The sequence below is a fragment of the Amphibalanus amphitrite genome, unplaced genomic scaffold (assembly GCF_019059575.1).
Source record: "Amphibalanus amphitrite isolate SeventyFive unplaced genomic scaffold, NRLGWU_Aamphi_draft 000114F_arrow, whole genome shotgun sequence".
NCBI classification, from domain to species: domain Eukaryota; kingdom Metazoa; phylum Arthropoda; class Thecostraca; order Balanomorpha; family Balanidae; genus Amphibalanus; species Amphibalanus amphitrite.
Genome location: NW_024881609.1, coordinates 912792 through 926583, shown reverse-complemented (window position 1 = coordinate 926583; position 13792 = coordinate 912792). Strand labels below are relative to the sequence as shown.

Sequence of the window (13792 nt, the reverse complement as noted above, 5' to 3'; positions counted from 1 at the left end):
CATGCTGCTTTGGACGTGTGTTGCACTTAATGTAAAAAGAATTAATTTATTCGTCATTGACAATTCGAAGTTGGCACATGTTTGTTAGCTCATTAGTTAGTCAAAGTAGATCATATATTGTCGAAGCTGGCATATGTTCCTCGCAACAGTGCAAATGTCATGAAGATCAAGGCCAAGTAGGGTGTTGTTTCTTGATGTTGTTTTGCTGATAGCCGCCCAGCCAGCAAAATTGATCTGGGCCGTAGCTGGTCTTACTCTGGCTAGCTCCGGCACTTTACTCCAGCCGAATTACGGACAAGGTCTGGAGCTCTACTGGAGCTGACACTTGATCCCAGAGCTCGCCAGCACCACGGCTAGACTTAGGCCGTATCAGCCGTGTCGTATGTACCTCAACCGTACGTACTTCAGCCACAGTAAGCCAGAACAGCTAGGATACCTATGTACGAGGCAGCAGTACCCGACCGTAGCACGCCGTGGCGTGGCAGGGAGCCGGACTACGCGGTTCGAAAGCATACCAATTCCGGAGCGCTACTGCAAAGACTGGCTAACCGATATAGAGCCATCAGAGTCATATCGACGCAAACCCCTGTTCCGGCGGCATTCCGTTTATTACACCAGCCTACATCGGCTGCTGGCATACCGGAGTTGCCGGGGCAAAACGGAATTGAGCCAAACCAAATGGCTGGCTGGGCGTTGCTTGGCACTTTCCAAGGCCCTAAATGCAATTTCTTTTTTAGGTTCGTCCACATCAAAAACTTAATACGGCCTTATATTTTCAAATAATTAATACGGCCTCGATAAAAACCACTTTACCTTAGTCCCGTTCATTGTAATGCTAACTCATTCAGTCTGCCGACCCTCTGGCCTCTACTGAAAAGAACGGATCTATCAATTGCGACCGGCATTGTTTGTTTTGTTGGGTTAGGCCCTTTCGGTCCAATTAGACCATTTCAGAGCCGGAAGGATGATAGGAATTAGGGGGAGACATTGGTCTGGGCAGGCACCCTGGTGAGTCACCGGGGCTGAGCCCATCCCGAAGGACAGGCCGACCAGCCCCAAGGTACTCACTGCACCCGGCTACGGGGTGCGCTCCCTCGGGAGCAGCGGTGCCGCTCCAAGGGAGCAGCCCGAATGAGATAAAGTTGCCTGTCCAGCCCGGAGGGGGGTTGCGGCGTGGAAGAGAAGGATTTCAGTATCTGAGGATAGAAGCACGGAACGGTGTGTGACCGGCATTGCTGCCCGCGTCTTTATATTGCTTCAAATATACCTATCCGATGACATTTCTCTCAGTCTCACAAGTCACAGCCTTCAGTTTCCAGACGGGCTTTCTCCGAGAGGTCATATGACGGGAAATGCCGCTTCGGATCATGCTGCCTTTGGGGGAACGTAGCTAATATCAATATTTTGAAATGGTAGATCAAATCATTTTGATAGGGCTTTTTGTTCGGAACATGTTTGGAATCGAGGTTGATGGCCAGTTGATGGATGATGGGCTTATGACGTCACCAAATTTAGTAGGCTACGAGCTGTACCTACCAATACAAAATTAGCGAAACCTTGAGCATTGTTTTGCTTGGATGTGATAAGTACATTTTTGTTCTCATTTTTCGAAGTAAATGGGAAAAATTGTTCAATAAAAGCATTTTAATTTTCATTCTGGATGGATGTACATGTAATATGTATACCTAATACCATATTGTGGCTGGAGCACTAAACTCTATAATGGCTGGAGTCTGTCAAGTTTGCCCGACCTAAAAACTGAGACTAATTTGGGCCGTTTTTGTTGCATTGCATTTGAAGCATTTCAATTTATTCATCATAATCATGTGAGATTAACCTTGTCAACAGAAAATCACTGGCTTTGTTGTCATAGCAGTAGGCTTGCCAGTTCCTAATGAGTCAAGAGTGTGACAAGCTGTATGAAAACGGTGGCCATTGGTCTGGAAAAATTTAGGTGAACCCCTTGGGTGAACAAGTATAAGTATATGTGTAGATGGTATGGTTGGTTATAGGTTGAAGGTTGGTAGGTTGTAGGTTGATAAGTTCAAGGTTGTAGTGCAGTAGGTAAGGTTAGATCAGGTTAGATTCTGTTTTTATCATCACTATGTCATCAACACTTTTGCCAGTGAACCTGTACCAAGCCAGTGAGCCTAGTTGATTTTAAAGGGACCCTCCCACCTTCAAAAAAGTTAATGAATTGGCATGAAAGTGATGTCGCTCGGTTCAGAAAGAGCAAAAACGAATTTCTACCAAATTTCATCGAAAAATATTCACCGGTTTTCAAGATATTAGACTTTTACTTTTGTTTACTTTTTGGGATCTCCGCTGTTCCTAGCGACTTTATTTGAAAGCGCGGCATTTGTTGCGCGCAAAGCAGCATATACCACCGCGTGCTACAAAACGTTTTAGTCAAACATTTAACGGACGTTCGAAAGCCTCATGACGTCATCAGATTCCCGTAATGGTTAAGAGATAGGGACCACGCTGGTCCCACCCTGCAACTAAAGGGAAGAAATTTCTTGAACACCATAAAGCTGCGGGGGTTGCGACCAGGATAAATGGTGGTTTCTGAGCCTGGCCGCAAACTTGGCTATCTCAACTCAAAACTAATGTTAAGGTGGGAGGGTCCCTTTAATTTCATGTCAGCTTCATAGCTTCTAATTAATGATTACTGATTAGGTAGGGTTTGGTCGAAAGTGAGAACAAAGTTTGGGCTTTAATAACCTGCAGAGTGCAGCTAGCAATTTTTATGCAATTGAAGCTGGTAATAGAGCATCATCCTAATCCCTAGATTTTACCTCTATTATGAGATGTGATTGTGTTCATTTGCAGGCAGGTGACTTACATACATGCTAAGATTATATGCACATGTTGACATAAGATGTTTTGTTACAAAAATACCTAACAAAAGACATGTTGTCTCAAAAGTCAAAGGTCAACCTAGGTCAGTACTCACTACTCAGTGACCCTACCCTGATGGGCATCTTTTAAGAACTGAGGTCAATGCACATTATAAGGATGACACCTTGGCAACATAAGGGTCCAGCTAGATGCTAGTGAACTCAAAACTGTTTTTGCTGATACCGTAAACTGGGGTGGCTTTGAACTTCCGGGTGGCTTTGAACGCTGTTCACTTCTTAGAGGGAATCACAAATATCTTAAAAATGTGAATTATAAATGCAGCCATGTTTTTTTTACAGATAAGAATGCACATTTTTGAAAATGTACATGACATATTGGAAGATATGTACCTTAGTACATAGGAGTAAAAAATCCAAAACTAAATCAACGTTTTTAGCTTTTTGAGATATACCCGTAAACTTCCATATGGCATGGACTAGTCATTATGGTCATGGAACGGAATGACATATTTTTGCCATCCTCGATGGTTGGCCTATATTGCCCCATCATAATTTTTTTAGCTTGCTTGAGCATGGCCAATGCTGTGAAGGGATTTGTAAAAGCATGACATTTTTGGAACTTCGCTGGGGTGACTTTGAACATGTTCAATGTAGCCACGGTGACATGCATGCCTGACTTGTTGTTCAAAAGACTTGTTGATCAAAGTAACCCCACCAAAATACACTGCATACATTTTGCGCTACAAGATAGGGGTGTAACAGAGATCGACCAGCTGGTGTGCAAGCTTAGCCAGCCTGACATGGACAGGAAGGGCAGGCTCCACTTCAAGAGTGAGGAGCTCTCACCATACAAACTGATGCTGGGGTAAACTCATGACTGACGTGTTCTGACGCTAGCAGGTGTACCTAGTGTTAAGTGTTAGTATTAAGGTGTTAAGTCGGGTGTCAAGTGTTAACTGTGTCCAAGGATACTCTGTACTCAGGTGTTCTCAGGTGTATTTCATGCACAGACCTAGTCGAGTGCATGCATTACACTTGAGTTGAGTTGAATCGAGTGATTTCATATCCTGTGAGTGTTGCTCCACAGTGCCTATGCAAGTGTTAAGGTGAGTAAGTAAGGTGTTTGCCATGAAAGATGCTTCTTTTTACTCACTGTCTGTGTGCTAATTTCTGTGAATATGGTGTTTGATTCATCAGCAGAGGCTGTTACAAGAAGTTGTGTTTTTTGCTTGATGAGCTTGCCTTGTTTTGACTACTACCCCCAGAAGGACTTTTGCAGGTATAAATTGTTTTTGGCCTCTTTTTTAAAAAGCATCAGGGTGTTCAAAGCCACCCCAACCGGCACGAGGAATTGCACACCTACTGAGATAAATGATGAAAAACACAGACTGTTCAAAGTCACCCCATTGCATGGTGACTTTGAACACCAGACATTTTTTAAAAAAATAGGGAAATGGATATACCTAATTTTTTGTTGACACCCTGGATGGATAAGGCCAGACTCAGCCCACAAAATAGTCTATGTTTCACATTTCTATCTACAGTAGTTTTCAAGATATTCACCGATAAGTCTCAAAACTGTCCAAAGTCGCCCCGTTTTACGGTAGTTGTGCAGTTTGTTGTTTTGACAAATTTGGTGTCAATATGTCATTTTGGTTCAGATTTAATTGTTCTGTGGTCTGGGAATAGCCAATGGGCATAATTGAATATGAATATTGATCTTTTTTGCCTGAGGATTGGCAAGGGATGCCTTAGAAATTACTCATTTTAGCTGGCTCCTACAAATGGTGATGTACCAGTTCCATATTCAGCTATATAAAGGTGCCATCCCCCTCCCCCCTCCCAGGCCCTTTCCTTCATCATGCTGTAGATGAGATTGTATGCTATGGTCATTTACAAAGGGCACTTTAAAAAGAGAGCTATGGAGTCATTTTTTGTTGGCTCAGACTCCAAACATAATGTTATTGCTTTAATTCATCCTCTAATGTGTTTCAGACTTGTGATCTGAAGCTGCTACAATGTCTCAAGAAGGAGAAACTGGAATGCAAGAGAATACTTCTAATCCTGATAAGAGAGGCAAGGCTCTCAACCAGGAGAGGGCTTCAAGAGGGATTCCGACTCATCGCACCCTAAAGCCACCAAACAGTATACCAAAACCTGGCGCACATGCAGCTGCAGGGAAGCTGGGCTCCAAACCCACACTAGCATCAAAAGAGAATGACTCTGCACCAAGGGCGGCTCCCCGGGTGGGAGCGGCGGGCGGCCGTCCTCCATCCTCCCACCCTGCCAGTGCCTCTGCAGCGGGCTCCAAACCGCGCACGGGCGGCGCGCGTGCCGCGGCGGCGGCCCAGTCGGCGCGCACAGCTCGGAAGCCGCTGTCTGCCAGCGATCCGTCCGGGGCCGGCCGGCAGCCGGCGGCCCGCCCGCTGGTGAAGGCAGCCGCCGGGCCGCGCCAGGGCCGGCCGCGGCCGCGCGGCATGGCCACCGTGGGGGGCGGCGCGCCGCTGTTCGCCACGCCGGGCGACACCAGCCAGCTGCACCCGGCCATCATCAAGGCGGCGAGACGGAGCGGCCAGCTGAACCTCTCCAGTCGCGAGCTGACCGAAGGTGAGCCCCTCCCACAACGTGGACCGCTGGCGTCAGTCAGGAAACAATGGTTTCCGCCAGTAAAATATTAACATTCTCATATTATTGATTCTGGGGGCTTTGACATGAGTTTTTCACCTAGCTAATGCTTCGATTTTATGGTTCAATAAACGGTTACCTATGGTTTTTTCACGTATTAGTCTTCAAAGATTACCTCGCGCCTCCGTTTCTATTACATTTATCGATATAATCCATGATCCATAAGATGCATTCAAACATCATACGCAATGCGATGTCGTTTTATTATCGCTTTTGTACCATCCTGGCTAATCTCGTTCTGTAACTGACTAACCTGTTGTAATCTCGTTCTGTAACCTCACCTGTCGCAGTGCCGCCGAAGGTGTGGCGCATCAACGAGATCGACAACGAGGAGGCCAAGCAGCTGACAATGGAGATGGACGGCGGCGGCGAGGAGCGCTGGTGGGACCAGAAGCCGCTGGCCAAGCTGCTGCTCTGCGGCAACCGGCTGACGGCGCTGTCGGACGAGCTCGGTCTGCTCACACACCTCACCACGCTAGACGTGAGTCAGCTCTTAGTTCGGGATGTGAGAGCTCTGACAGTGCAGTGTGCCCCGTCAGGATATGCTAAGGACGATTTCGATATCTGTGTTGTCCTTTAGATAACTCTTGTTTATTATCGCACAGGGTTGAAGTTATGATGCAAGATTGTCTACTGTTTTTTTTTTTGTGAATTAAAATCCCATTTTGAACAAGGTTTGTCACCTGCATTATTTATGGAGTAAAAGAAAATAACACTGGTTGCGTATAAGAACGGTGAGAGCAAATTAAAAATTAGAGCGCAAATTACGGTGTTCGTCCCAAACCCAGGGCCTCGTTTCATAAAGCGAGTCCGTAACTTACGGCGGTTTTTTGTCTAGTATTGCGAGTTCATGTGAAGCGATGACGTTAGCTTGAATCCTTGAAATTTATTTACCTTGCAAGCAAGAACAGAAGGGAAAAGGGGAAATAAATACATCGCTTCACATGCACTTGCAATACAAGACCAAAAATCGGCGTAAGTTACGGACTCGCTTTGTGAAACGAGGCCCGGGACTCGGTTTGTGCCTTGTCGTGACTTTCCGTTGTTAGTAAGCGCGTGCCAATGACATCACCTATCCACGGCTGCTGCAGGTGCACGACAACGCGCTGACGTCGCTGCCGGAGTCGGTGGGCCAGCTGCAGTCGCTGACCCGGCTGGTGGTCAGTCACAACCAGCTGCGCCAGCTGCCCGGACAGCTGTTCGGCGTGACGACGCTGCGCCAGCTGCTGGCTGACCACAACCGGCTGGAGCAGCTGCCCGAACAGACCGGCGACTGCCTGGACCTCGAGCTGCTGGTGAGACCGACAGACGCACTCGCATCGAATTTTCATGCTGCATTGTAATCTAGCATGAATAGCCAAAATACACCACAACGGTTTGCAATCTCCGTTCTGACGCTACTCGCCGGTGTATCGTTGCCAGCCAACAACTGACTGCCGACATGTTTCCATTTGCTTTGCAGGATGTGTCTCACAACTGTTTGACCTCGCTACCGCCCGGACTGGGCTACCTTCACCGGCTGACGCGGCTGGCGGCCTCCGATAATCGGCTGACCTCTCTGCCCGACGAGATCGGCTCCATGACCAGTGAGTGGCGTGGGAGAGAGGGTTTCTGCTGAGAGACGTGGTTAGGGCGCCCGGCCTGCCAAAAAGACAGCAGGAGATAGAAGTAATTGAGGCACGACGGCTGTATGTGGCTGCGAGAGGCAACAGGAGGTATGGATGTAGGCTGAAACGTGGATTTAATCGGCTGGCGAGACATGATGCGTGGCGGGCAGACAGCTCCGAGGTCGGCATTCTGCATGATTTTACTGCAGAATGCTGGTGAAAATCAGGAATGGCATTATTAATTTCTTCATATCCCAACTAACTAAATTGCATTTGTTGGAGAAATAAGCTATATGGACATTCGATAAACGTTACATTAATTGCAATGCAATGCATCGTACACACCATTTAAAGATTATCGCTTGCTTGTGAAGCCTCCGCCGTCTTATCTTATGCTGCATTCCTGCTATTTTTTCTGATCGAGGCACACACAGCTTAGCTTGCCCTTACTTTTGGGCGGGTTAAGTGGCCGCGGTGGCGTCTGTGCTTCACTGAACATCCCATGAGCGATATACATACGTAATTCACGCATATTATTTGTTGGCGCTATAAGTATGCGTGTGCCACTGTGCGTGTGTGTGTGTGTGTGTGTGTGTGACTGCCGTCCGCGCACCTCGGCCTCTGACGCTGCTGTCGTTGTCCCAGGCGCCGGCCACCACGGTGGAGGTAAGGACTGCCGGCTCACCCCGCCACGCCCCCTCCCACCCCCGGCGCCTCAGCCCCGCTGTGGCTGGTGCCAAGTCGTCCGCTAATAGCCGCACGCACACCGCGCACTGTCCGAAATGCACGTGGCAGCCCCGGCACCAGATGCACCGTGTACCTATGTCGCCAGCCAGCATGGTGCACCGTGCAAATCCCACCCGAAAGCCCGTTCATTCACCCCCACTCCTTTCACCACACTTACAGGACGTAATATTAATTATAACTGAAACACTTTCTCGTGTGTTTTTTTGTGGTATAATGCAGTAGGTACTTTACATAAGCCCTCTGAAGATAGGGTGAAGTCGTATAAGAGTACGCACTTAGTGGATTTCTTGCTCTCATTTGTTTAATATTTGAAGGAAAGAAATCGCAAATAGGGAATATTAAAGTTCATTGAATTAGCCATCAACCCATGGGGCAACGATCCTTCAGAGTAAATGGAAGTGGTCTAAAACTGACATTTTCTGAACCGTTGCACTTGCGTACTCTTACCATATGGGGTGTGTAAGAGTACGCACGCCAGGCGGGTGGAGTACGCAAGCATATGAACACACACCTATGCAGCTTGCACTGTCCAAATGCTTAACTTCAAACTGAGAAGGCATTTAAGTTAATTCTAGTATCCAAAAAGAAAAACATAAAATAAATCTTTCAAGTCTATAAATCAGGAAATAATCATGTCGTGTGTTTCTTAAAAAAAAAATGCACAATCAAAAAGGAGAATAACTCGTATTTGGAAGAATTTCGGGTACGCATCTGCATCACAGTGCTCCATTGATGATTTACCTACAAAACAATCGTCATTGAGCGATAGATTAATAATTCTACATTTCTGTATATTCGATTTAATGTATAATTCTGCGTACTCTTACCCTCCTGAACAGTGCGTCCTCTTACCGTACATGCAATTCGCGCACAAAACAACCCCGAAACGTTGTGCAAAACTTCGCAAACAGAATATTGCACTGTACAGTATTTCCCCAGATAACCTCACAAGTTTCCCACAACAATCACGGAAATGTTCCTTATCTCAACTGCCAAGTATCAAAATTATTGTACCATATCATAATAATATCATAACGCTCGAAAATAATATTCATCGCCTTAAACTCAACACCGTCGCCGCTCAACGCCCACGTTCCGTTGGTGACATGCACGCACTGGCGGCTTCATGTCACTTCATGAACTCGACAAACCCGCGTTGCTAAGCAACCGAAACAGCTGATGCGTACTCTTATCGCCCGCGTACTCTTACCCGCCCTTACCCTATACTTGGATGCTGAAGGAGAGAGCACGCATTGGCATTAGAGATGGACTTTTAACCAGAAACATATTCAATGCAACGGGTTCACCCATGAATGAGGCATCTGTTTTATCATCTGTTCTGTTTTATCCACTTGTTTGGGTTTATGATCGCTTTGAAGTTCGATTGAACTGCCGTTTTGTCCAATTTCCTCCATATCCCAAGGCTGTTTAAAATGCATTTAGGAAACGTTTTGCACCCAGATTCCAGTCGCATCGAATAAAGTTCAATCGAATGAATAAAGGCATGAATGTTACATGTTTAATGTGTAATTGAATGTCGATTTTGTCGAATAATTGAAGTGAATAGAAATAAGCGATAAATGTCCCTGTACTATTGTGGTACCTAATTTTGTCATTGCTAGAAAGGAAATTAGCATGCATGCTTCGTTTTTTGCGGACAACGAATGACGATTTTGTGCTGCAGAATAGTTAAATAGCGCTGGCCTATATTTACGCAACCGGTTCATATTTTACCATTATTTGTGTGTATTTTGTGCTTTTTTATCTCACCTGAGATTTTGCGACTGCATTACGTTTTGTTTGTGATTGCATTGCTACAGCTATTTGCAGAATATATTGGTGATTGCTCCCTTATTGTTAGTGTCATAAGTCTGTATGCTGATGATGATATCCTTGCGTGCTAATTTACACGCTTATTCAGGAAGGTCCGGTGTGGTCATATTTCGTGTCGTTGTTGCCTGTCGTCTGAGCGGTGAACTAACGCCTGGCGCCGTCTCCGCCAGGTGTACGTCACCTGGACCTGTCGCGCAACTCCCTGACGGCGCTGCCCGCCTCCATGGGCCAGCTCTACCAGCTGGAGGTGCTCGACCTGCGCCAGAACCAGCTCACCCAGCTGCCCGAGCTCACCGACTGTCACGCGCTCAAAGAGCTCCACGTCGGCTTCAATCAGATCAAGGTGAGTCGCTTAGCAGAGTGCCAGCTTGTCACCACGTGAGGAATGAGATAATCAACTGCCGTCATCGTTAATAGACTGACTGCACAGTTGTAAGTGATCCACTGTTACTGTCGGTAAATGCATTATGTAAGCGCCCACGTGCCCATCGTCATTGACGTTTCTGGGGTTGCGCTTGTTGGTACTGATACACATTTGGTAACGCCTCTGCCGTTATAAACTTGAATTATGGGCAGTATTCTGCAACTGAGGGAAATCCAACAAAATGGGCGGGTCTCGTTATGCCTGGTCAGTGGTCACATAACATTTTTGACTAGGCTTCAGCTCATTTATTTTGCTATAATTTCGATGCAGTGATCTTGGTAGATTTAGGAAACATTTTGTATTTTGTAAAGCATCATTGGCACCAATTGCAACATCACGGGAGGAGCTATAAACTTGCAACAATCCCCATGTAAACGCGGCTGTTGTAGGGCATAACGTCGGTAGTCTGTCCACTTTCCACGTGCGAGAGCAGACACTTCCTCAACGTCATAATAGAGGACCAGTGACTAAAGACCGAGCCGCCCCCGGGTGGGCTCGAACCACCAACCTTTCGGTTAACAGCCGAACGCGCTAACCAATTGCGCCACGGAGGCTCGTGATTTGTTGTGGAAGCCAGATTTTGCTTCACTTTTAGCGGTTCTGGGGTTTCTGACGGTCTTTGATGACGCTGTCGTCTCTTGACATATCGCATGGCCAACCAGGCCGCAGGGTCGGGTCTCTCGAAGAGGGTGCGCGAGCACAGCACACGCCTTATGGTGAACAGCCGAATGGCCACCGCGTGTCGTGGAGCCTGTAGTATTTTTTTTTCGATGTAGACGTAGTGACGTGCTCAAAATAGACCCCCGAACTTTGTTCGACTGCCGCCGACATGCTGCTACGTTTTCGGCAGTTTTGCCCTACCGCGGCCGTACGGGCCTGAGGATATTTTCTAAGGAATTTCCAGGTCGCATCATTACCTCAACCTGCCCAACCGTTCGCCGAGAGACGTCAGATCGTGCTACAACTCTCGCCTCGTTCCTCGCCTCGTTCCTAGCCGCTGCGCGCGGGCAGCTAGCGACAAGGTGCATCTTCAATCGCCCGCGTGGCTGGCGAGCATTCTACCCTATACATATATGGCCTTGATTCTACCACTGAACCACCGATACGAATTAAGGTGTTGGAGCCGCAGGTTTTGCGACGCCATGGGCTCCTGGTTTTCTTTCACGACTTGTTGTTGTTGTTGTTGTTCGTCCCTCCGTCTCACAGCTGAGACGTAGCCGTCCGGCTCTGTAGGGACCTGTGGGCCACGACGACGTCGCTCCGCACCTCTTCCAGTTCGGGGTTGATAGATCCCAGCAGTCGGTGTCGGGTGGCCATCAGGGCCGGGCAGCGCAGGAGGACATGCTGGGGGGTGTCCGCCGCCTCCCGGCAGACGGGGCAGAGCGCGGCCCTGCAGTGTCGATCGTCGCACTGCTCGCACCCCGCCAGCCGGGAGGACGCCAGCCCGACTCTGTGGCGCCATTGGGTAGAGCTGGTCCAGTGGCCGGCGCGGAGCTGGTGTACGTCCACCGCCGCTGACCGGTCTCGCCGGCAACGGCAGGCGGGAGTCGATCCCCCGTCAGCTGGTGGAGCCAGCCGGCCGGCCAGGCCCGGATGGTACGGGTCCTCGCCAATCTGGCGGCGGCCCGGTGGGTCGTCTGGACGTCGATAGGTGCCTTGTCCTGGACGAGTTTACTTGCCTCCTTGGCGATGAAGTCGGCTCTCTCGTTCCCCTCTAGTATGAGTCCGCAGTGCGAGGGCACCCATTGCAGGTGGACCTGCCGGCCTCCCGCCGTCAAACCCCGGAGCCGGCTTTTGACTTTCACGACTTCGGGCCGCACGCTGCACGGGCTATAGATCGGTAGTGACAAGCAGCTTTTTGCTGATCGGTTAACTGGGTGAGGTTCGTGCGGAACGCCCTGGCGAGACGGAAAAGTGATTACAATTCTGTGCATGTGCATCGGTGGTTCAGTGGTAGAATGCTCGCCTGCCACGCGGGCGGCCCGGGTTCGATTCCCGGCCGATGCATTTTGATTGGTCTTACGTTTGCTTCTCGTATGGTGGGTCGCTTCACCCCGCGTTCGCCAATCGCTTCTGTGCTCTTGGATCTGTGATGTTATTCTTTTTTGTTGGGAACAAGCTCTTTCGGCCATTGCAGAACTATGAGGCATTAGGATAGGACATAGACATTGGGCTGTGCTGAGCACCGACGGTGTTCCTTGGAAGCGAAACCATTCCAATGGGACTGGATCGTCCCATTGGGACAGCCGCCCGCTTCTCAAACGGGCCACCCCAGAGAGGGTTTTGACGGCTCCTTGTGCGGACTCCACTTCATCTACCGGTTGTCAGGTGGGCAGTGGGCCGGGGTGACCGCCATTCCGGAAAGGGAGCGTGAGGTGGGATGCGGATAGATTTATCCTTAGGATGGCAAGGACGGATGTGACGTTTTTATTTCATAGGAGGGCTTTTGTGCATCGTGTGGTGGCGTTAGGATGATAAGTTGGAGTGATGCACGCGTAAGGGCTACAACCATCCGCCGGAGTCTGGCAATACAGGTACAGAGGTGGGGGTGACGGTGTGAATGGACGGCAAGCTGAAGACGAGAGTTGCGCAGCGGGGCGCTTGATTCCTGACCATCAGTGGCTGGACAGATGCTGCTATCAGTGCAACATTGCAACATTGCAAGGGTGATTTAGAGAGTGCAACAGGCGCCTTCGATGGCTCTGATGCTCCTGATCGGGTCGATGTTACTGTATTGCCTAAATTGGAATGGCATGTGCCAACTGAGTGTGAAAGTGTTTCATTATGCGATAATACCGCAGGTTGGGATCAATTACCTTTAAAGGAAAAGGGCCACCTTTAACATGGGGATTGAAACTGAGATAGCCATCTTGTAGCCCGTGTCCGAAAACCTTTCTGTCTACCTTCTTACGGCCGATTTCGGCCTCCATTCGTAGTTATCGGCAATTTTAAAAGAAAATACGCCAGGAATGCGTCCTTATCCCAGAAATGCGTTCTTATCCGACAATACAGCCACCCGCGGCGAGGCTTTGGTTTTTTACCAATCAGCTCCAACCAGCTCAGCTTTAACCAATCAGCTTATCTGACACAATCCGACGAGTCTGTCTTCTGAACGCTGATTGGCTTGAGTGTGACGTCATTGCTATGCCATCATACAGTAGGTGCCGTAGAGAGTATCAACATAGTACCAATATGTTAAATAGTTTTAAATACTTTTTCGCGAATTGTGCGCTTCTGGCACCAGTTTTAAAAAGAAAATGAAAAATAATAATGTCAAAATGAAAAACAACGATATCTTCATATTTCACGAAGGTGGCCCTTTTCCTTTAATTAGACTGAAATGCGAATTGCTAGGTCTGCCTTCCCGTTTTTGTAGAGCATGCTTTGGTGAGTGGTGACTGGTGGTGACCGGTCAAAATGCATCGGCCGGGAATCGAACCCGGGCCGCCCGCGTGGCAGGCGAGCATTCTACCACTGAACCACCGATGCGATGATAAATATCCTGACGGTACCCCGCGGCTGGAGTGAACCACATGTTTTGTTTGTGTGCAATGCACATGCCATGGTTCACACTAGCGTTTCGCCGTGTGTCTGCCTGCCCGTTCGGCAGCCCGCCCTGTCCCACTGAGTCTGAC

The 13792-nt window shown here is 48.5% G+C and overlaps 1 protein-coding gene and 3 non-coding genes across 4 annotated transcripts in view; 2 read left to right on the top strand and 2 right to left on the bottom strand.

The window, feature by feature from the left end:
- The first annotated feature begins 1567 nt into the window (after positions 1–1567).
- Positions 1568–13792, top strand: part of LOC122381102 (leucine-rich repeat-containing protein 40-like) — a 42366-nt gene continuing 30141 nt past the window's right edge. Inside the window, exons 1-7 of the mRNA XM_043364884.1 lie at positions 1568–1586; positions 4857–5468; positions 5837–6027; positions 6638–6841; positions 7009–7132; positions 7799–7819; positions 9904–10076. Of these exons, the coding sequence (XP_043220819.1) occupies positions 4880–5468; positions 5837–6027; positions 6638–6841; positions 7009–7132; positions 7799–7819; positions 9904–10076 (1302 nt within the window). The 5' untranslated portion in view covers positions 1568–1586; positions 4857–4879. The remainder of the gene's footprint in view (positions 1587–4856; positions 5469–5836; positions 6028–6637; positions 6842–7008; positions 7133–7798; positions 7820–9903; positions 10077–13792) is intronic.
- Positions 10638–10711, bottom strand: Trnan-guu. Its single transcript has one exon. It is a non-coding gene; the product is annotated as a tRNA-Asn (tRNA).
- On the top strand, positions 12094–12164 carry Trnag-gcc. The gene has a single exon. It is a non-coding gene; the product is annotated as a tRNA-Gly (tRNA).
- On the bottom strand, positions 13576–13646 carry Trnag-gcc. The gene has a single exon. It is a non-coding gene; the product is annotated as a tRNA-Gly (tRNA).